The 21,865-nt window shown below is 46.9% G+C and overlaps 6 protein-coding genes across 7 annotated transcripts; 2 read left to right on the top strand and 4 right to left on the bottom strand.

Annotated features, from left to right (window-relative positions):
- Window positions 1-592: 592 nt before the first annotated feature.
- LOC128304973 (dolichyl-diphosphooligosaccharide--protein glycosyltransferase subunit STT3B) lies at window positions 593-3,660 on the bottom strand. Of its 2 annotated transcripts, XM_053042240.1 has the most exons (5): window positions 3,164-3,660; window positions 1,742-2,922; window positions 1,483-1,690; window positions 943-1,413; window positions 593-861 (listed from the first exon to the last, which is right to left on the bottom strand). In XM_053042240.1, the coding sequence occupies exons 1-5, from the start codon at window positions 3,319-3,321 to the stop codon at window positions 594-596; spliced, it is 2,286 nt and encodes a 761-aa protein (XP_052898200.1). In that variant the 5' UTR covers window positions 3,322-3,660; the 3' UTR covers window position 593. The 2 variants fall into 2 exon arrangements, with proteins under 2 accessions (XP_052898200.1, XP_052898191.1); XM_053042231.1 differs by having other exon boundaries at window positions 1,483-2,922.
- A 526-nt stretch (window positions 3,661-4,186) lies between these two features.
- On the top strand, window positions 4,187-5,197 carry LOC128299223 (60S ribosomal protein L10-like). Its single transcript, XM_053035118.1, has 2 exons — window positions 4,187-4,565; window positions 4,801-5,197. Exons 1-2 carry the CDS (start codon window positions 4,237-4,239, stop codon window positions 5,129-5,131), a joined length of 660 nt encoding a protein of 219 aa, XP_052891078.1. The 5' UTR covers window positions 4,187-4,236; the 3' UTR covers window positions 5,132-5,197.
- A 2-nt stretch (window positions 5,198-5,199) lies between these two features.
- LOC128299222 (DNA-directed RNA polymerase III subunit RPC3) lies at window positions 5,200-6,885 on the bottom strand. The gene is made up of 2 exons (XM_053035117.1): window positions 6,657-6,885; window positions 5,200-6,593 (listed from the first exon to the last, which is right to left on the bottom strand). The coding sequence occupies exons 1-2, from the start codon at window positions 6,801-6,803 to the stop codon at window positions 5,220-5,222; spliced, it is 1,521 nt and encodes a 506-aa protein (XP_052891077.1). The 5' UTR covers window positions 6,804-6,885; the 3' UTR covers window positions 5,200-5,219.
- Window positions 6,886-6,984: 99 nt separating this feature from the next.
- On the top strand, window positions 6,985-8,288 carry LOC128310248 (GDP-fucose transporter 1). Its single transcript, XM_053046840.1, has 2 exons — window positions 6,985-7,157; window positions 7,220-8,288. Exons 1-2 carry the CDS (start codon window positions 7,084-7,086, stop codon window positions 8,145-8,147), a joined length of 1,002 nt encoding a protein of 333 aa, XP_052902800.1. The 5' UTR covers window positions 6,985-7,083; the 3' UTR covers window positions 8,148-8,288.
- Window positions 8,274-9,495, bottom strand: LOC128310249 (TBC1 domain family member 7). The gene is made up of 4 exons (XM_053046841.1): window positions 9,233-9,495; window positions 8,969-9,153; window positions 8,492-8,896; window positions 8,274-8,410 (listed from the first exon to the last, which is right to left on the bottom strand). The coding sequence occupies exons 1-4, from the start codon at window positions 9,417-9,419 to the stop codon at window positions 8,297-8,299; spliced, it is 891 nt and encodes a 296-aa protein (XP_052902801.1). The 5' UTR covers window positions 9,420-9,495; the 3' UTR covers window positions 8,274-8,296.
- Window positions 9,496-10,231: 736 nt separating this feature from the next.
- On the bottom strand, window positions 10,232-21,181 carry LOC128298684 (juvenile hormone esterase). The gene is made up of 5 exons (XM_053034456.1): window positions 21,056-21,181; window positions 15,439-16,570; window positions 15,178-15,356; window positions 14,827-15,110; window positions 10,232-10,421 (listed from the first exon to the last, which is right to left on the bottom strand). Exons 1-5 carry the CDS (start codon window positions 21,179-21,181, stop codon window positions 10,232-10,234), a joined length of 1,911 nt encoding a protein of 636 aa, XP_052890416.1.
- Between the last annotated feature and the right edge of the window lie 684 nt (window positions 21,182-21,865).

Below are 21,865 nucleotides of genomic sequence, written 5' to 3'. Positions count from 1 at the left end.
AAGGTAACACGAATTATTCAATCGAATGTGGATGAGGAGAAATAACACAAAATGCAGGTGTTTGGTGGAATAAAATCCAACAGACAGATGGTGCATCAAACACATCAAATAGCCAAACTATCGATCCTCAGCGACCTGTAACCTAACCATTCGAAACGAGAAGAACGCTAATGCAAGAAAGATTAAACTATTTGCCTACTTTATTGCATTCGCTCCCATTGCAATTTAGTTGTTTCTGTTTATTCCGTATTCATCTGCTATTACCTGACATCCGGGACATCCTATTTGCTACTATAAAGAACCAATGAGATAAAAGGTTTTGGCGACACATACATCCGTTTGACGCAAATTTGATCGGTCGAAATGTTGGGGGGGGATTGGGTATTGTTTTCCAGTTTTTCACAGCATTTTGTCGCAGTGCACCCGCCGCGTTATTACAAAAACCTAGTTAAATTGCTCAATTTTTGACGTTTTTGTTTCTAACTTCTCTCCCCTATTAGTGCTTTAACGTACGTGAGAGAGAAGGACAGTTCGACTTGCCCAAATGAAAAGAAGAACCTTTGGAGTCGCGTTTGTTTCCACTGCTCAACTGTTTACTTATTCCGCTTGCCCTTCACTACAACGGGACGGTTCTTGATAAGCCCTTTCCTTCGTTTGGTAGTTTTGCGTGACACAAAATCGCCCGCCGGCAGTACTCGTTCGTCCGGCTTCAGGGCGGGCCGGTTGAATTCGTGCGGTTTCTTCACACGGTAGATGCGTACCAGCCAATGTTCGCTCGTGTACGCCTCTTCGAGATACGTCAGCTCAAAGTCCTTGTTGCCGATCACTGCATTACGGGTGCGATCGTATCCAGCAGCACCTCTATTGTCATGATGAAAAAGAAACGAGAAGGAGAATGATAACATATAAAACATCGCAGGATCACGTCTTCCATACACTTACCTGTAGTCGAGCTTCAATTCTCCAAACTTGTAGTAGCTTAGTTTGTACATCAAACAGTTCAACAGTGCTGGCGCACCCTCCGAATCGATACGGAACTCGCCCCGATCGGTAAAGTAATCGCTTTCGCGTATATCCTTCGGATGTTCGCCCTCAGCAATACGCACCATCCAGAGGAACTTATTGATGTCGTCCCCTGAGTAACCGATCACACCACCAAAGATCACTAGCACGTAGTCCACATCGAGCGAGGTCATGATTTCGTACGCTTTATCCTCGGGTGAGGACATAGCTTTACCGACGAGCGCGATATGGCTATTGTTCCAAGTATTATTATCTACCAGCGTAGTTCTGTTTGCCATACCCGCTATCTGATAGCCGTAGTCCCACCAGGACATGACGCGAGCATCCGGAGCCGTGTTTTGCCACAGCCAGTAGTAGGCCTCACGGAAATCGTCCAGAATGTTACGAGTACTAGGATGTAAAATAAAAAAGTGAATCATTAGCGAATTTATTTTACGAATGACGGCATTCATTTCTTACCCATCGTTACTGTTGTAGAAAGCGAGCACAATTGAGGGCGAGCTGTAGGCGTTGGACGTAACCCACGTGCAGTGCACCGCAAACATCATGAGCAACATCAAAATGGCGACTATCACCATATTTTTTACGTTCGAACCAAGTCCCGTATTCTGTTCACCGTGTGCGCTATGCGATGTGAGGTCATGTTTCGGGCGATGCTTAAGTTTGCCTGCCTTATCGTACATTTGCTTCTTCTCTCCGCTTGCATCTTCTCCCTCACCTTCTCCACCGCTCTCTTTGGCACCGGCCGCACTGTCCTCCTTTAGGAATACTTCCAGCAGCCCGGAAAATGCAACTCCAGCCAGTATGCATACGACGGGTGTCAGCGTCAGCATTAGACGCACCATTACACCCGCAAAGTACACGGCACTGATCGCGTACAGCACGACGAACACGCGCTCATCGTTGATCTTCTTGATGCAGTACCACAGTCCCACCGGGAAGGTGCACACCAAGATGTGTAGATCGAAGAAGAACGAGAACCACGTCGTCGGTTGATGCTCCGACACGGACGCAATGATCGGAATGTGAATTTTCGCGTAGCCGGTATCCCACAGCGAGTAGAACCGTCCGCTCCAGGGTGCTATCACGCCCAGCATCGTAAGCAGCACAACACCGGCGAATACGACGCCGGCTGCCAGCAATCCTCCGATCAGGAAAAGTCGCTTGAATTCTTGTTTCGACAGTACTGTTTGAACGTGCTTCAGTACGGCAACGGCGAACAGCAGCAGGAACACACCGGACGCAGCCATATGCTCGCTCGTGCGAATCGGTTGGAAACCAACGAACGGAATTTGCATCGAAAGGATCAGTCCCAGAATGTAGAAAGTCGTGTAGGATGTAAACAGACGTGGAGAATAGCGGCCCATAATCAGCAGCACGAATACGTGCAGCGGGATCAGATTGATGATAAACACGTAGCCTCCCCACGCGGACACCATGTAGAAGTAGGACAGTGCCGTACATGCTGCCCAGTACACGCTGCCGGTTTTCACCGATTTCACCCACAGATAGTAGGTGAACTGTAGGGCGAAAATCGCGATACCTTCGTTATCGTACGATCCCGCCACCGAGCGGCTAATGTAGCCGGGAACTATAGCAATGAAGCTGGCGGCGAACAACCCGGCACCGGCCGACCATAGCTCCTTCGTCAGCAGGTACGTCGAGATGGCGGTCAGACCGCTAAAGATCGGTGCCAGAAACACGCAGATGTCGCGAATGTGCACCGGAATGTTGAGCGTATGTAGCAGCCAATGGATGCCACCCGATGTGATCATAAGGCCGGGGTATACGGTACCGCCGACAATACGACCCAGCGGATACCAGGCGGATTCGTCAAACCAGTTCAGGAACTTGTAGAATCCATTCTCCACCATGTGTGCCGTGGCACGGTAGTTGAACCTGGAAGCAAAATTCGACGGTTAGGCAAATAAATTATTGTTCTATGCTGCTTCCTCCATGTCTGTCCATGCCAGTATGTGTGCGTGAAGCGGCCACGTACGAAAACAAAACAATCGCACTGTTGCAAGAGACACGTAATCGCTAGCGTGTCGCTCCATCCTCGAACCCTACTCCCAGTTGTTTCGGCAATCGCCTCCTGAATGCCCTCGGTGGCTTAATTAATTAATAATTCCTTACTCACCATGGATCGAATTCGTGGATAATGCTTTCGAAACGGATCACAGCAAACAGCCGGCTGGAGAAACCGCACAGCCATGCCAGCAACAGGACGGCGAATGTTATCAGACTGGAATAGCCGGCCGTCTTGCGGAGTGTACTGCTCTTGCTGGAACGATTCATGGTGACCAAGTGTCTTCGGAGACCGATTGTTCGTACCGTCAGGAGCTGTTCTTCTAGCTTTCCAGAAAATTGTTGCTTTTTCACGGCGCGGACACACGCACACACGCACACCACCACGGCTACCTAGGTCTAGCGAAACCGGGGAAGGAACGGCGAAAAAAGCCTACACAAAACCGACTAAAATTTGTCTTTCGCTGTAAGCTAATAACGGTGGACTCTTTGGCAGTCCAAATCGGTAGCTAATAGCCGGCGTTACAGGGGCATTTTGCTACAAAACCGCGGAGTCTCCACGGGCCGAACCAAGAAAACACCGGGAGAAACAGTTAACACCAGCACCAATTCCAGCAATTTTACTTCTTTTTTCTTCTCGGCCAACAGTTGATAAAAAAGTGGTGACGTTGCGTTGACAGCGCACACAATGTTCGACAGTTTCAAATTTATGTTTGACATTCAGCGTCGGATCAATTTCGAAATCAAACTGGATTGAAAATATTTTCCAATGCTCCGCTTCCAATTTTATTTGGAAGTTAACTTATTTGTGCACTGCTGAAATAAATTTTTCGCTCCATTTACAATCCGTGCAATGGCCAACAAAATGTTTCTGATAATGCGACTTTCCTGCACCATTGCGCGGGCAGGAAAACTCCCGCGTATTATCAAAAGATCCATATTTTAAATAACATGTTTTGTACATGAACGGACTTATATATGCAACATTTTGTTCAGAAATTAATCAAAATCAATTCCCACATTTCCTCGACGTTGGTCTCAAATGTCAACATTGCGAGAATTGTGAAGAATGAAGTGCACGATGCAGCAGCCTGACAATTGAGCAATCAACAAACTTCAATTTGTTTGACGTGCAGCTTCTCTTTTTCTTCGGAAGTCGGACGATTCACACGTGTGTATCGCAAAATGGGTCGCCGACCGGCAAGATGTTATCGATACTGCAAAAACAAACCGTACCCGAAATCGCGCTTCTGCCGTGGTGTTCCGGATGCCAAAATCCGTATCTTCGACTTGGGTCGCAAGAAGGCGCTGGTGGAAGACTTCCCGCTCTGCGTGCATCTTGTGTCGGATGAGTACGAACAGCTCAGCTCCGAGGCGCTCGAGGCGGGCCGTATCTGCTGTAACAAGTATCTGGTGAAGTTCTGCGGTAAGGATCAGTTCCATATCCGTATGCGCCTTCACCCGTTCCATGTAATTCGCATCAACAAGATGTTGTCCTGTGCCGGAGCCGATCGGTAAGTTTTCCTTTCTGCGGGTGTGCGAAATCCCCTTGCAACCTTCAACTTCCCTATGATGATATTGCCATTTTCAGAGCATTGGGTTATGAATGCCCAATGATTACCCTTTCTTACACGTTGACAATTACTGAATTACGCTTGGCAACTCTACTTTCTGATTGTCAGATACTTGTGCTCTGTAAATTTTAATCCACTTCCGTTCTTTTCGTTTTCTCAACCTTGCGCCCAACAGGCTCCAAACAGGAATGCGTGGTGCTTTCGGCAAACCGCAAGGTACGGTTGCTCGTGTCCATATCGGGCAGCCGATCATGTCGGTGCGCTCGAGCGACCGTTTCAAGGCGCAGGTCATCGAGGCGCTGCGTCGTGCAAAGTTCAAGTTCCCGGGTCGTCAGAAGATCTTCGTCTCCAAGAAGTGGGGCTTCACCAAGTACGACCGCGACGTGTATCAGAAGCACGCCGATGAAGGACGCTTGGTACCGGACGGATGCGGCGTCCAGTTCCGCAACGACCACGGTCCACTGAGCAAATGGGAGCAACATCAACGTGATCGCTTGGCCGCATAGGCAGATCATGCGTTCAAAACAAAACATATTATTTCTTTCACTAAAATAAAGAAAAACTTCCCTTGAGCAGAAAGATTCTGTTGCAGATTTATTTCTGATATTGTTGATATAGTTTCAGCATGAATATTGTTTCATCTATCCCAATTTCTGCACTGTAGAGACTCTTCACGCGCAGCTTTACCTTTGCCAGTATTTCCTGTTCCGGAGGTGTGAGCGTTTCCAGGATTTCGTTAATGTATGCATCTGATTCGCCGCGTTCTTTCATCGTTTCTACAATGCTCTCCAAACGTTGGCTTTTCTCTATCAACCGCTTGTTGACGGTCTTATCGTGCGTTAGGCGGGTGATCGAATTGTACAACGCCTTGTAGCTCAGTTCTAGCAGCATCGATACAATCTGCGATTGGTTGACGTAAAACAGAAAGAAAGACTTTGGCGCACCTGCGTTCCCACCGCCCGGTTTGCGAAACGTTTGAATTTGCAGGAAATTTTCCTCGAGTAATTTGTACGTTAATTGTTTCGCTTCCTTCGCGGGCACCATCGCTTCCTTTTGGATATCCTCCTGCTCGACGTACTTCTTCATGCGGATCACTCGGAAGATTCGTGCCGCTTTCGAGCCATACTTTTCAACGATAATATTCTCGATGCAGGCCCACGTCAACTGTTCGAAGATTTTCTTCACATTTACCGTATACTGACCGCCACCCTTGGTGTCGAACTTGGACAAATAATCGTTCGATTCCATCACGGAGATATACTGGTCAAGGTAGCGTAACATTTCAACGTTCTGAGACTTTCTCTCGCAGCGTTGCCTTAGGTCCACGAGTGCGATTGGATTCGAAACCGCTTCCCAAGGGTTCGTGCGTTCGCTCATCAGCTGCAGCAAGAACTTCATACCCTCGCCCGCATTGCTATCAATCAGCCGTTCGATCGCCGTTATCATGATCGTGTTACGAAAATCGATATGAAACTTGTCCACGTTCACGAGCCAGTGCACGTTTTCGTCGGGCGCTTTGACAGCTTTCCCGTCGTGTAGATCCTTCAATATACGTAAATCCAGCTCCGGCATGACGAATGGATTGGGAATGTCGTGACAGAGCTCCATCAATTCAGCGCTACCTTCACTGGGAATCGGTTCGGGCGCCCGAATGATGTATTGTTCATTGGCTAAGTCACCGAATTTGTCTCTCAGCAAGGCTAGCGTATTGTGATCCTTGATGTCCACGTTGGGCATCGATTTGACGATAATATACGATGCTGTCTGGGTACCTGACCGTAGCAATTCTTCCATCAACACTGCCGATTCGTGGCCGAACTTTGTCTGTACTAGATGCACGTAGCGAGGGTAGCGTAGGATCATCACTATACGGTCATGGTACAAGCGATACTCGTACTGCGTGCGAGCCTTGTTTAGGTCGAATCCTATCATGTTGAATTTGATCAATATGGCCAACGATTTGCATACCTGAAACGATAGGCATTACAGAATTACGTGAGCTTATTTGGGGGAATATCTCTGCTAATGTACCTCCGATTTGGTTAATCCTGTTGAACGAATTATTTGCGACAATGGTTTTGCGATCGATGCGAACAGATCATCCACGACTGTTCGCACTACTTCCCCAAAATGTTGTTCTATGATGCGCGAGCATAACTTCCCTAATTGGATAGACATTTTCAAGCTTCCATGAATAATCGCGGCACAATGTAATTTTTCCCACCACGTTTCCGGGTTTTGTTTGCAGATGTGTTCATGTGTTATTTTATTGTTTTTTGAGGCCGGTTCGCTCTGACAGCTGTCAGCGGAAAGCATGTAAACAAACAAAGGTAACAAACGTACCCACCGACAAGCAATCCAATAAAGAAGATATCGCACTTGTATCGATAAGAGCTAATGAGATAGTTTCGTAAAACGATGATAGTTGACTTCAGGTGGTTCTAAAAAGCAAACTGCAATGTATCAGCCATTGGAAAAGGAAAATTTATTCACGAAATACATCCGGATAGGAGTGGTAGTAGCGGCCTATTGGTAAGAATTCAGTTGCATCATTGCCCTCTTGACTACGGAATTAATGCGAATTCTTTTTGTAGGATCATTTCCATTCTGACCGTGTTTGTGAATAAAGCACTTTTGAGCGGGTTAAAGTTGGATGCGCCGTTATTTGTGACGTGGTTTCAAGTGCTAACTTCCTCGTCAATATGTTTCACAATGAGCATGCTGGGCAAGCGCTATCCACGCATGGTATCCTTTCCCGATGGTAATCCTTTCGATAGGGAAACTTTCCGCAAGGTGATTCCTCTATCCATTCTATTTACGGCAATGATAGCGACGAACAATCTGTGCCTGAAGTACGTCGGTGTTGCCTTCTACTACGTGGGTCGTTCGTTGACGACCGTCTTCAACGTGCTGTTGACGTACGCTTTGTTGGGACAAAAAACGAGCACCAAGGCGGTCCTGTGCTGTGTGCTGATTGTGGCCGGATTTTGGATCGGCGTCGATCAGGAAAGTCTAACCGAATCATTTTCACTCATCGGTACCATATTCGGGGTACTTGGTTCGTTGAGCCTTTCGCTGTACTCGATCTACACGAAGCGTACGCTGCAGCACGTAAACCAAGAAGTGTGGTTGCTAAGCTACTACAACAATGTCTACTCTGCGGTACTTTTCATTCCACTGATGATCATCAACGGGGAGGTGCGGGAAGTGTTGAACTACGAACACTTGGCTGAAGCTTGGTTTTGGGGTGTTATGACGATTGGAGGCGTTTTTGGGTTTGCCATCGGTTTCGTCACGACCCTACAGATTAAAGTAACCTCTCCGCTGACGCATAACATCTCCGGTACAGCAAAGGCGTGCGCTCAAACAGTAATAGCGACGTCCTGGTACCAGGAAACAAAGTCATTCCTCTGGTGGACATCGAACGTGGTCGTGTTGCTTGGTTCGGCTTTCTACACACGCGTCAAACAGGTCGAAATGGACCAGCTGCATCGCGAACAAATGAGTAGTCAGAAGGTGTGAGTAACAGTTATTAGTTTATATCTTATCTCTTGAAACAAAAGTACAGGGCTTTCGTTGAACAAACACAAAAGGTATCTTAAAAATAAAACATTAACATCGTGCGCTTTCCATGGAGCAGCTCTTTCAGAGTGGTTGCACATTTTCGCTGACTAACTGAGTGTTTTCACCTTTGACTGCGGGATATATTCATGGCCCTTGTTCTGCTGCCACAGCTCGATCGCCCCGTTAACGATCATGTCGGCCGTTTCCTGTTCGTTTTTGATCTAAAAGAAAAACATCATGCAATGAGTTTTGTGTTACCTTCTGACGCTGGTTAACGCCACTAAAACCCAAACGTAACTTACACTGTCGATACATTCGAAGAGACTCTTTCGATCCACACAACGGAGCACCCGTCGACGTAACATGCGAAGTATCTCGATCATCACGAAAACTACGATTTTGATCGCTCCGCCACAGATCTTATCCCATATGCGAATCAATGCCGGTTCCGACAGCACACCGGCAAAGAATGATCGGTACCAGTCGGACAGTGGCAGTGCGGTTAACATATCACAGGACTTTAAATGGATGTACAATCCATTATCTTCCTTCTCCAGTATTGTGTAGGTCAGATCGGAAAGTTTGCCCATTTCCAGCGACACCTCCTCGGAGTAATCGTACAGACTTTTCGCCATCCAGTACGTTTCGATGTCATTATCAAAAATTTCTAACAGCACTTTCGTGATGTTGCAGAAATGACTTTCTTGCTGAGGATTGAACAATATGCTGGATGAATATTTGCTGATCGGTAATTGTTGCAACTTTTACGACAAACTTACAGTAATGTCCCGGCCCAGATACAATTGTTTTTTCTCCAGCAGCCACATTGCATACAGCACCCTACAGGTTGGAGTATTCTCATCGATTATTCGCATGGTTTTCAGTGCCTTCAGTAGATCGTTATACACGGCCACTCGTTGCTCCATCACGTAGTCCCGGGATTTATCATATACCGGTGTGACTCCTAATGGTAGCGGATAGGTTTTAGCAAAATACGTTCTTGAAGTTGATTATTGGTTCTTGTTGAGCGTTCCAATATTTACCAAGTAGCGAATTCCATAGCACGGTACGATGTATTTTGGGTACGGTGAACCGAATACAGAACTGTGTCAGCTTGGTCAGGTTGAGAGGTTTCTCTTTCAGCAGAATTTCTAGCGATTTCCGTTCTTCCACTCCGCGGCAGCCAACCTTTTCATAGTAGGTTGAACGGAAATTACGTTCATCTGCCATATTCTGCTATCGGCAATACGATGTATTAGCAGGTTTTAATCGCTTGAGATCACATTCGGTTAGTTACTGGGCTTTGTGCAATTATTTGCTTATTTTGAAGCAGATTGTATAAAAAAAATGACATGCCAGTACCGAAGCCGAACATCTGATTGTCAAACTTCGGATGAATCCATCACACTTCGGCTTTACACCCCTGTGAAAATACTCCGCCAACCTTGCAGCCAAATATTCAAACAACACGTGTGCACGTGCGTTCGGTACCAGAGGAGGTCTTCATAAATCATAACTATCATAAAATATACCACCATAAGCACTAACATAACACAATCGGTTCGAGTTTTCATACTGGTTTATTTGTCGGTAAATTCATGTTTAAGCATTCAGTCCTCGATAGAAATGTCCAAAATTTGTCTATTTTATAACCCTATTTAAACTTACTTATTACGTAGAAGGAAAAAACATAACATCGATTACATCCATGTACGGCAAGAGCAAATAGCAACACTTACGAATCTAGCGTTCAAAATCGTTAGAAAATGTACTTCTAAAACCCCTCACATTGTGTCATTTCAGCAGCAAACACGAAACAGGTCCGGTGGTCTACTAGTTGTCCCGTCCGCTAGGAATGAAACAATCCTAATGCCAAACATTTCTCTTCCTATGGCTTAAAAATTCGCTAAAGCTATACCTCAGAAAGCACATTGCTTGTAGAGTTGTAGCACCTAAAGGCAAGTGAGCAATGCTTCTACACCCACACAGCAAACTAACTGCTCTCGACGATCGACTCCGTCCTGTTGTACTATTACGTTGTATTACAACAAATTGCCATTGTATTTGCTGAACGCTTCGTCCCAGAACTGTAGCCGCACTGCCTCGGGGTTCGTTTTACTCTCGAGCGTCTCGGTGATGTCCAGATAGGGTAGCTCGGCCATCGTGTTCGGTATCACCGACGGCCAGTTGATCCCCAGCACCAACTCATCTTCTCCAAACGGGGTGGGATTGCTGCAAATGGAATGACAATAAACAGATTAAACAACAGAAAAGCAATGATAAACTTCTGCATGTACTAATGTACTAATGTTAAGGGTTAATTAGTTATCTTGGCAGTGCATAATGTCACCCGTTACAATGTGTTCTAAGGACATCGGCGCGCCATTAAAGACGCATGTTTCTATCGTCGCCAATTGCGGAGGATTCATAAAACTCCACATCATTGCAAATGCCTAACACAGAAGAATGGGCACACCTTCCTAATTAACGCCAGTAAATCATCCAAACCGCCTTGCGCGCCACAGGGCCTAATGGACACCTGCTGATTCGTAACGGTCATCAATCAAGCCCTTGTTGGGGAACCTCGTGACGCCTTGGTCCATTTGATGTGCCATCGACCGCGGTCATCTTGCGCTACTCCCTGCTGCATATATGGACACATCAGTCATCTTTTTTTTTTGCAAACTTCCACCCCGACGCCATGTACCATGATGTGCTGATTGATTTAGGATTGCTTGTGGCTGTAGTTGATTTTTTGACATTATTACCTACCGGCATCCATCCCCCGGGGGCCGCTGTGCAGCGAATGGCAAATTAGCCGGCATTGCTCTATTAGCGATTGCTTTAGTTGCCGTGCTAAACTCTCTACCGCAATACAATATTAGCCGCAAAGCACGTGCTAAGTGCAGCCGGTGTAATGTGCAAATGTTCCCATCGTGCGCGAGGTGTGGAAATAACGCCCTCCGAAAATGTTGCCAAGTGTTTAAACCGATTGCTGCACCCACTTTTGCTAACAGCGCAGTTCAAGATCACCTGCAATGGCTCGATGTCTTGATTGGGGAGCCCCGGAAGGGTCAACTCGTTTGGGTGGGAAGAGTGGAGTGAACCCCTTTTCGGAGCAACCTTATCATCGTGTTGTCTTTGGAACGTTAAAAAAGAGCCCCACCGAGGCCGTTAAAACTGTGGCCGGGTAGCCCTGCTTGGGTTTGACGATCGTGCGCAGATCGGTGTGCCTTGGGAGACCCATAGGTGGCACAGTTCGAGGGCGACTGTTGTGCCGCAAACGGCGAAGGAAAGCCGGTTCGTTCGAGCGGAGGGAATCGAGTTTTTCCATCGTGCCGACGCATATTTTTCGCGAACCACACACCGCCGCCCGATCGATGCCGATGCGCGTGCGGTTGGTTTGTACAAAGCGTTACATAAGGAAATGCGAAACAAAACCAAACAAACCAGCCCATTTTCTGCACACCGCCCGGGCATGGCACGGCCACGGGGTTCGGCACCATCGCCTTGCGGGAGAGCAAGGAGTGCATGCAAGCTGGTCGAGTGTTTGCTGCTGTACTTCCCGCCAATGTTCCTCAATTTTGGGCCAGTTTCCACAAAACACTGGCACATCGAACGGTCAGGTGGCAGTTATCTTCAACAACCTCACTCCGGCAAACCATTAATGTTTTTGTTTCTCATGGTTATTGTTGTACGCGGGGGGTCTGTTTTTTTTTGCATAACTTCTTCGCGCACGCACTTTTTTGAAGCGGCGTTTGGTGTTTGGGGTATTGATTCTCTGCCGGTGCCAAGCAGAATACAGGCGCGTGGCACGCGTGCAATGAATGGCAGCTCGCTGTCAAGCTTTCAAATTGTTGTTAGCTTATTGATCGCGTGCCTGAGCCGGTGTTGCATTGCACAGTGCAGTACTTACGAGTTATGCCAGGCACGCCGTACAAGCACGTGGAGTGGGATTTGCAAAGAAGCTCCAACGTTGGCAGTAGTAAATTAAGATTAAAATTATGGGTAATGTGAGACCTATTTCAATCAATTTTGTGCTTATCATGTGAATTGATTTAAAGTAATTATAGCTATTGGGTCATTAAAGTTTAAGCTTTTAGAATTAAGAAGCATTCGAAATGTTTTTTATTTCTGCCAACTGAAAACATTTAGGTATCAAAATGGAATGAAAAATGCTAATTCTAAACGATCATTCCACTTCATGAGCTTTAATTAAATTTCTGGATTTCTAGTTATCCAACCCATTTGAAGCTCAGCATGTGGCAAAAGGGAAACATCAAGAAAGTGTCACGTATTTGTATCACATACAGCAAGGTTTTTAAAAAATGTTTTTGCTAACAACGCTTCAATGCCGTGTCAAAAACCCCGAGAGAACTAACGCGATGCGTACCGGCAATGCGTAACGTGACTTGAAGTACAGCACACTCACCCGAATTGCGGATGAGGCGGTGTTGAATATGTCAAAAGAAAAACTCTTTTTGGAGTGTTTATTTGTTAGTAAACTTTACCCGTAGGTCCGTGAGACACTCCGTTCCAAAGTTACAAACCGACAAGTGAAGCAGTCTCACAAGGTTCCGTGGGAGAACTTACAGCACCCAACGCCACTGTCTCGATATCATGTGTTTTAAAGTTGGTGGACATTATAAATGTTTCATCAGAGATATCAGACATAATCAGAGATGCGACATTTTTATCATATATGACTGGCAAAGCAATTTCCCAATGTACTCCAAACAATTATTATTGTTGGAGACGTGAACGCCACACGGATAAACGCGGTTGCTTAGCAACAGTCAGTGCAATAGAGTTCCGTTGTGACGCCAGTAGACGCGCACCTTTTCCAGAGTAGTAGGCTCAGGCTTAAGACGTGTTGCATAATCATTAAGAAAATATATTGTATTCGAAGATACAACAATTATGTTTTGTTGCCGGAAAGCAGCACAATAAACGTATGTATTCCGTTTATGTCATACATTTCTAGTACATCTACGTACAGGAACTTATTCAGCACATTTAAAGCACTTTCATTCCCCTTTTCCTTCTTCTTAATACGCCACTACCGATCGCCATATCACCGTGCCGCCACATTTAAAGCACAGCATGTAGGAAATATAAACATCGTAAAAATATCACTTAATTTGCACCCCTCCGTGCAGTCATTAAATTGCTGTATAAATTTCAGATTTAAAGGTGGCAAAAGCGATACGATCTTCAAAAAAAAAAATATGTTACGCAATGGCAACAAACGGGAACGAATAAATTGGTCCAATAAATACCCCCACTATACGCATCCTACGCATTGTGTTGCTTGTAAGCTTCTGTCTGAAGTGATAACTATTGCATCCCGTTCATAAAAATAATGTATGCAATAAAATCTTCACTTGAACGTGCTAATTTTGGTAAGTTGAAAATGCAAGGTAAAGGCTCATCCTCCGCCCACTTATTAAGTGACCTAGTTCATACGCAAAAAAATCATGAAAAATATGGCATAAATTGTCCAAAATGTGGCCATTTTCATCCACCCTTTCCCACTGGCCTAGCAGAGAAGCTGCAACCCAGAAGGTACGGCCGACTGGGTAAAACGAGAAGGTGATCATTTAAAAAGCAATCGTGAGAATGGAGACGCACCGGAATAGCTTACCGGAGCAACACCCGGGAGTCGGTTTGAGTATTTCGGCTGTCCCCTAAAAAATGGGGTCACCCGTTACCGGTCAGCACAGGGGCCAACGAGCAAGAGCAAAAAGGGCTTGGATTGCGCGGCGAAAGGGCCTGTACAATTTACGAGCATTAACAAGGGTTTTGTACTCCACCGGGCGGTGTTTTACGGTGCTGCGAAGAGCAGAAAATAACAGCCAGTTGGGACAGAAGAGGGTCAACGATTGAGGTTACCTGCGGTATGGTTCATTAAACCGGCTACGCGTCTATTCTCCCTTCCATCGTTCATCTGCATATCGTTAGCGATTTATTGCAATCGGCAGAAAGCAGAAGGTTTGGTGCAATAGTAACAAAAAAAATCTAATTTAATTTTGAAAATCACAAGCCAATTAAAGTTTATGGTCGAAAAAGGATGGCAATTCGTCTGCCAAATGAGTGATGCCGTGCCCGTGCGCTTATCAACACACACACTGAAAGCAGCCATCACAACCTTGAGCATAACAGTATTTTTTTGTTGATTTTCTTCCACATACTTACAACCTTGACACTGCTTCCGAGATGTGTTGAACCACCGTCATGAGCTCCAGAGCTCCCAAAGTCGTACGTTCATTAGTATGCGCTAGTGTCCTAACGGTTTTGCTACCGTGGAACCCAACGCATGGCGGAGTGTTTTTCAGACACAGCAAAAGTCAAAAGACAATATTGCATAATCAAACCGCCAGCGAAACCATTTTACCACACTGCAATAAAAGCAGTTTGGCCACCAAACAAAAAAAACGATAAGACTGCGAAAGGTGGCAACGATGAGCGCGTCGCGGTACAGGATTGTCGAAATGCTTCCTTTCACACTGCCCAGACACAAACGATAAGAGACGTGGCGTACGAAAAACGCAACGTCCCAAACGGTGTTTAAAATGAGTTGAGGTAACGTCCGCAACGGTTGCTGTGGTGCGTGTTTTCACCGTACTCCGGTACTTACCCGTACTTGGCAAAGTTGGACCACATGCGGGTCATCTTGTGCATCACCTGCAGCTCGGGCGAGGTGTTGTCTAACCGCAGATTGAGCACGCCGAAGTGGAACAGATAGCCGAGCTCGTCACCGTGACAGGCACCGGGCCAGTCAATGCCCAGTATCCGCTTGTAGATCCCGAGCGCCCCGTCGTACGCGAACCGATACACCCAGGTTGAGTTTGGCCCATTGTGGGACGCGTGCAAGCGGGCGTAGTCGGTGATACCGTGCAGGAACATAACATCCGACATGAGCTACGGGGCACGAAGATCGAACGATAAAGATTCACTAACGGTTTGAACACTACACAACGCCACTTACGTTCATCATCTCCTGGACGGTTTCGTTCGAGACGCGCCTTTCGCCCATGTAGAATCGCTTCATCCGTGCCGCAAATTCCTTTCCCTCGTTCGATTCCCGATCCAGCTGCAAATTCAACGGTATCAGTCGCTCAAAGTCGGCGTCGAGCGTTTGGAGCAGATTTGGATCCTTGCGTAACCCTGCAACTCGGAGAAGAAGAAACTCATTAACTCAGTGTGACATACATCGGTGGCGGACAACCCCCAAATCACGCCTGCTTACGTCGCATAAACAGCATCGCTTCGTGCGAATTGAACCCGGTGATCACCGGCACATGATGGTACCGGCCACTCTTCAGCAGTGCCAGCGGTTCCTCCACGATCAGCGGCTCTTCGACCGAGGCATCGTCGCCGGTCCAATCCTCCAGCGAGGGCACAAACGGTAAGCCGATGTTTTTGCGCACATCTTCCGCGGTGAGCGTTTTGAGCGCTGCGTCGACAATCTTCTGCGGGCTGGTGCGACGTAGCTGCTCCAGCAGTTCGCCGGTATCGTTCGTCCGAACGCCCAGCAGTTGGGCAAGCTTAAATGCACGATCTTTGGTATCGCGGGCGATAGCCCAAGGGTTCAGCACCGAACCGCTGTGAGCGATCGCTTTGTGGAACAGCCCCTTCGATAGCGGGGACAGTGTGAGCAGCTGCACCGACACCGAACCAGCCGACTGTCCGAAGATGGTCACATCTTCGGGGCTACCGCCGAACGCGGCGATGTTTTCCTGGACCCAGCGCAGCGCCAACACCTGATCCTTGATGCCCGCATTGCCCGGGGCGTCCCGCCCAACGCTCAAGAACCCGAGCGGTCCGAGACGATAGTTGAACGTCACCAGCACCACTCCATTCGGCACGAGATAGTCCGGCCCGTACAGGAACGCATTGCCCGAACCGAACGAGAAAGCACCGCCATGGATCCACACCATCACCGGCAGCTGTGGATTGTCCGCCCCAACCGGCAGCTCCGGCGAGTACACATTGAGGAACAGACAATCCTCATTACCCTTGTAGTTGTCCAGTATCATGTTACGGTGCGGACAGACGGACCCTTCACGTGTCGCACTGCGGACACCTTTCCACGGTTCCTCGGGCAGCGGCGCACGGAACCGACGCTCCCCGACCGGTGGCTGCCCGTACCGGATGCCTTTGAAGGCGTAAAACGACCCGGAACCGCCACCCTTCACCTGCTGCAGCCGGCCCTCCAGTGCGCCGTTTTTGGTGAGTATGATGGCACGGGACTCGCGCTTGAACGAGCTCACCACATCGCGCACGAAGCCCATGGTCGTGCGCGGTATGATCCGGACGAGGGAGTTGATCGAGTCGGAGTCACGTGCGATGCCGGTGAATGTTTTCCATGCTGCCGTTTCCTGTAACCGTTTTGTGAAGGTTAACGTGGTTAGATGCTGTTGCGACAAATTGTGCAATTTGTACCAATTGCAAATAGAGGAATAGGGGGTTTCGGTGCTGGCAGCGGCGGATCAAACGGTAGGCGGAGTAGGCGGTCGCCTTGGGGCTCGCCGTATTGGGGGGCCAGTCTCCTATGCTAGAGGGGGCCCCGAAGGGTACCACAAGAGGTCCCTGGCGAAATTTGAATTTGGAACAAAATGCCCCGGAATCGGCCTGTTTTGTTACTTGTGATACCATTCAAACGCATTAGAGTGTTTTGCCATCTGCAACAGCGGTATTGATAAAGCCGATAGTTTAAATAGCTTAGCTTACAGCAATTGCAAGCGTGAGCCAAGCACTGCAATGGTCGATCAGTATCCCTGAAAGAAAATCAACAATAAAACTAAACAAGATTTGTTTTGTTTTATTTGTGTGTATTTTTTCAATTCCACATCAATTGAAAATGAATTGAATTTAATTAATCATTTTCGTAAAAAAGAGAAAAAGTGAAAATAAAGTTCATTGTCTGATGCCATTTCCGCTCGTTGAAGTCTCTCTCGTGTTGAATCGTGTCCGATATCGGTGCGCTCAAAATGCCCCGCCGGAATCGACCGAAAATGCTTCAGAAACGATGGAATTTTTGGTTTCTGACACCAAGAGAGCATCCATACGGTAGAGGTAGCACAAAATATCCGTACCACGTGGTAGCATTTCATATAGCTGCGCCCTTCCCTCTAGTGATCGTAGCGCTTGATCCGTCGACTGATCTTTCCTCTCTTTCCGTTCGTCCAAATGTGCTAGCACCCTTATATGACTCTAGCCAAGTTCATTTTTATGGAAATAACAATAAAGAGTATTGAAATCGTATATTTATGCATGGAATCCTTCTAAACTCCCGGAAACTCCAGGACGACAAGAGATATAATTATTGCGAAATAATTGAACAATAAACAATACATAATGTCTTGGGAAATAGTGGCACTGCACATTTCCTACTGCTAATAATTAAAAAACTGAAGTGCTGTGCTGTTATGAGACGCACTGTAGGCACTGGATGGATGAAACGAGATGGAGGATTCTCCTCACAGTAGCTGAGCTATTTACTCTATCGATCGCTCTCCGGAGAGGCCCTTGTTCGATAGTATGTGTAACTAATAGCCAATTGTAGAAGATCTTTAATTGATCAATAGCATCACAGTGACTGATAATGTGAGCAAGCGTCATGTACAAGCATGGCGGATCCTTGTGCGGATCAGATTGATGTTATCTCCTTTCGTGGATGCTCTCTTGGTGTCAGAAATCACAAAACCGTTCGATTCTGGCGTGTCCGATCGCGCATGCGCGGAGACTTCGACGAAAGAAAAAGCGCTTCAAAATAATGTGCAATGGCGACTGCGTTGATCGTGAGCTTTTGTGTGGTGGACATTAAATACTTACGGTGATTAATTCTTTCCATTTTGCTCTCTGTTGTCCCCCGACAAATATTGTCATCAAGAAGAAGAATAACCGTGTGGGAATTCGCTACACTACCTTCGCAAAACACCAAAAATCATCCACTTACTGTTACTGGAAGCTAACGGACTGGTCCGTTTTGGCCCCAAAAAATGTGTGTGTGTAGTTAAAGGTGTATACATAGGCCCCCTCTCCAAAGATGATGATTCAAAGTGAGTTCAGGACCCCCTTCTTACTGCGCCTTTAACTTTGCCTCATTTCAAGGGCCTCAATGCCCCCCCCCCAATTCGTCATTTTTAAAATTAGACGCCCCATTTATAATTCCGCCCTGGGCCTCCAAGGGGATTGATCCTCCACTGGGTGCTGGTGCTATCAAATTCCTATTCATGACGCTAATGACTCACTTTAGGCGCATCAATGGAAAGTACCTACTTATCACTAATTGATAATGGACCGATGGAAGCTATTACTTCTTGACGTAACGACCTACTCCAGGTCATGCTTGCCATATCTGCCCTGCCAGTCCTTATTACGGAGGACAGGTCTGGGTGGGATTTTGGACCGGTCCTGTCGTGTGACAATAAAATACATCATCAGGGAGGCCCGCCAGCTATTGATTGTGATGAGTGTTTGGTGAATCTGATTCAGTTTCATGAATCTGAATGAATCCTTAACCTGAATGAATGAATCTGAATCTTTATTCTAAAGACTCATGAATCTTCGAAGATCTTTACTCAGCTTCAGGTCATGATGCGCCACTACACTGAAGCTTCATGAATCTTTTGAGAGTTGCTTCTTGATTTGTATGATTCCTCACTCAAGATTCATATGAAGGAGCCTTCTCTAAAGATGTGTTAAGCACAACGCTAGCAGTGATCTAAAAATGATATGATTTGTTAATAAGCCTTCTCATGGCTGAGATGTTTTGATAAGAAAAGCTAAATTCTTCACCCAAAGATCTCACTTATTACACATCCATATCTTAACCTCCAGTAAACCTAGGCCATAGCTCGTAGAGCTAATGAGGGTACAGGGTACACCAAATGGAAAAAACAAACTTAAGCAAGACATCCCACACCTCAAGGTTTAAGTTCTGCCCGCTGGTTGAAGTACAATTTCTAGGCGAATCAAAAAAAAAAAAGAACCGACCGCAAAATTTCGCTACTCTTCGTACCGTTAATCTGCAACGCTCGGGTGCATCGCAGCGTAATGGCCAAACAGCCTTCGATGCGCAGCACAGCACTGCGATGCACCTGTCTCGTTTCGCGGCAGTTGACTGGGCAAGCATTAATTAGCAGTCAAAGCAACACGCGTTACCACCTCCAACCGGTGGACTTAACCGGTTACAACCTTGCCATTGGCGAAGGTCACACTTGTCGTCGCCCCGGCTTCTTGCTACACTTCTTTCTCTCTTTCTCCTCTCCCCCCTCCCCCTGTCACTCGGTTGGTGACCGTGGCGCACAATTTCACTATTGCTTTCCATCATCCGCAACCCGCTGGAAGTTCCTTTCCAGTTTGTTTGTTTCCTTGCCCCAGCGGCCAAGACCTTCCTTTCTTTCCGCATCCGTGGCGGCAAGAGGCGAAGAAGATGAATAGTGCGCCCGGTACTTGCCGTGAGGTCACGTTTCACGCTCGGTGAGCTCTGGGAGTGTCATTTTCGTTTGCCATTTTGTATGTGAATTTTTAATGCTCACACAGCCATAATCTCCGGCTCACTGGGGAATGGTGGATCAGGACGGGTAATGGACTGGGCCTTCCTTCCTTTCTCTTCAGCCTTTTTTCAGCCGCTTCAATTCCATAGGACCCACGCCACTAATGCGCGTTCCATGTTTAGTGACTCAATACGTGTGTCAAATGTGTACAAAAGACTTCATCAGTGCGAGGGAATGGAAACAAGTTCCAGTTTGATCCCTTCAGTGCAGTCATTTGAGCGCTGGGTAACCACCGAATGTGTCTTTCGCGCAGCAGCGACTAGCGCGAGATTGCAGCATGGTAAGGGATTATGATGTTTTAATAACTCTTAAGGACAAGGACGCATATTAACAAAGTTGAAGATTAATTAGACGCCCTACCAGACAAGGCCATGAGCACCAATAAAGCATAGATTAATATGCCACATTTACAAACGTGTCACACTCGCGAGGAATGGCTGACAGTGTGTGATAGGTTGTCCAATTTTTGCCCACCTTTTACCGTCAATCTGCTAATTGGCGCGAGCGCTCTCAGCTCGAAAGCACAGTGAACAAACACTAAGCCCGATCTATGCATCGGCTGACCGACCGAGGGGTCGACCGGTGAAAGCCTTCGCACCTTTTGCGTCTGGCTATTGTCTTTCTGCGCCTGTATTGCACCGATCGAGAGGTGAACTCCGAATACTGCAGCTGCAAACAACGATAAACAATAGATATCTTTGTGCGAGACGATTTAATTGCCGCGGTTTGCAGTTAAATTTAGACACGATCGCCGAGTTGATAAATTAAATCACCCATGTTACACAACTGCCGTGTGATTTTTAATTACTGTTTATAAATATTGCAGGGAAATCTGATTTAGCGCGACTGATTGAATCAGTCAGGAGGATTATACTTTCATCAGTAATTGCAATGGAAAATTTGAGAAGTAGCCTAAGTTCCTTTTAGATTTCCATACATTCCAAAAACTTTCCATACAGATTGTTATTTTCCTTTCATTGGATTTCATTTGGATTTCAGCGAGACACCTACATTTTGACCTAATTTACTATGACTCCCAAGTGAAAGTCCAGGCAGAGACAAAAGGCATTATTTAAGCATTATTATGCCGAAAAACCATTTCACCAATTCAACACATGGCCATGATCCTTGTAGCTTTACGGTCGCTCGAAACCGAAAGACAGCAACGCGTCAACAAGCGACAAATCTTTTAGTGTGTCGGCAACTGTGAAAGACAGCAACGCGCCGGCAGGCGACGAACCTCACCATGTCGACACCCACTCGCGCACACTCCCGCAGTATTCCCGGCCTATTCTAGCTTACCTTCAGTTTGTTCGATAATTGGCCGGCACTGGCCAAGGCTTCACCGAACGTGGACGGTGGCAGGGCATAGCTGGAATGTACACCGATCGACACGAGCGACAAAATCAGCACACGGAAGGCGTACATGGTTCGTCTAACACGGCTTGGTGATCTTCTCGCGGTGGGAGAGCTTTTTTTCTATCTCGCAGAACTTTCCGATTCTTCCCTCACCGGATAAGGAAGTCTCGTGCTGGACGGCTGTTGCACGCGGTCGCCGATCTGCCGATCTGCACCAGGCTGTGAACGGAAGTGTAAACAAAGCTTATTTCGTGATTGTAATGCTATATCTTCGGCAGAGCTCGTTCGGGCACGGAATTGGTACACCGCGAATCAATGTCAGTCAGTTTCGCCATACCACAACGATTGCGTCTCTGCTACGACTTCGGCATGAGCTAACGCATAGCTCTCACAGCATCCTCCTCGAGTTCGAGGGGGTGTGTGTGTGTGTACACACCAAACACCAACCACAACACCTCTTGGGAAAAGAGACAACCCTGAAAAACATCCGCGATTTCGATAAGATTCAAGCGGGGTTGTTTGAACAAGGCGCGCTTTCGGCTTCGTCTGTCGCAGCATCGTAATACACTTGTAACGGATGGATGGGTGCCTTTTTTTCTTACACGAAATTCGGATGATTTGACCAGTCGAGGAATCTTTACAGCTGCTAAAACCGTGATTGCATCGGTTGGACATTACCGGGTTTCCAGCAAGTGGGCAAGCGTAATTTCGCTGAATGAGAACCATAATTCTCACGCATTAAACACCTCACAC

Source organism: Anopheles moucheti, chromosome 2 (assembly GCF_943734755.1).
Source record: "Anopheles moucheti chromosome 2, idAnoMoucSN_F20_07, whole genome shotgun sequence".
Lineage (NCBI taxonomy): Eukaryota > Metazoa > Arthropoda > Insecta > Diptera > Culicidae > Anopheles > Anopheles moucheti.
This window is presented reverse-complemented; position numbering and strand designations above follow the sequence as displayed.

Excerpts from the sequence above, each read along its gene's own strand:
- LOC128298684 (XM_053034456.1), bottom strand. The coding sequence starts at position 21,181 with ATGTACGCCTTCCGTGTGCTGATTTTGTCGCTCGTGTCGATCGGTGTA. Across the intron at positions 16,571-21,055 it reads AATTATCGAACAAACTGAAG|GAAACGGCAGCATGGAAAAC; the intron begins GTAAGCTAGAAT and ends AAACGGTTACAG. Across the intron at positions 15,111-15,177 it reads CCGTCCAGGAGATGATGAAC|CTCATGTCGGATGTTATGTT; the intron begins GTAAGTGGCGTT and ends CGTGCCCCGTAG.
- LOC128299222 (XM_053035117.1), bottom strand. The coding sequence starts at position 6,803 with ATGTCTATCCAATTAGGGAAGTTATGCTCGCGCATCATAGAACAACAT. Across the intron at positions 6,594-6,656 it reads CAGGATTAACCAAATCGGAG|GTATGCAAATCGTTGGCCAT; the intron begins GTACATTAGCAG and ends CTATCGTTTCAG.
- LOC128299223 (XM_053035118.1), top strand. The coding sequence starts at position 4,237 with ATGGGTCGCCGACCGGCAAGATGTTATCGATACTGCAAAAACAAACCG. Across the intron at positions 4,566-4,800 it reads TCCTGTGCCGGAGCCGATCG|GCTCCAAACAGGAATGCGTG; the intron begins GTAAGTTTTCCT and ends TGCGCCCAACAG.
- LOC128310248 (XM_053046840.1), top strand. The coding sequence starts at position 7,084 with ATGTATCAGCCATTGGAAAAGGAAAATTTATTCACGAAATACATCCGG. Across the intron at positions 7,158-7,219 it reads GTGGTAGTAGCGGCCTATTG|GATCATTTCCATTCTGACCG; the intron begins GTAAGAATTCAG and ends TTCTTTTTGTAG.
- LOC128310249 (XM_053046841.1), bottom strand. The coding sequence starts at position 9,419 with ATGGCAGATGAACGTAATTTCCGTTCAACCTACTATGAAAAGGTTGGC. Across the intron at positions 8,897-8,968 it reads ATCTGGGCCGGGACATTACT|CAAGAAAGTCATTTCTGCAA; the intron begins GTAAGTTTGTCG and ends TTCAATCCTCAG. Across the intron at positions 8,411-8,491 it reads TCTTCGAATGTATCGACAGT|ATCAAAAACGAACAGGAAAC; the intron begins GTAAGTTACGTT and ends TTTTTCTTTTAG.
- LOC128304973 (XM_053042231.1), bottom strand. The coding sequence starts at position 3,321 with ATGAATCGTTCCAGCAAGAGCAGTACACTCCGCAAGACGGCCGGCTAT. Across the intron at positions 1,414-1,482 it reads TTCTACAACAGTAACGATGG|TACTCGTAACATTCTGGACG; the intron begins GTAAGAAATGAA and ends TTTACATCCTAG. Across the intron at positions 862-942 it reads GAATTGAAGCTCGACTACAG|AGGTGCTGCTGGATACGATC; the intron begins GTAAGTGTATGG and ends TCATGACAATAG.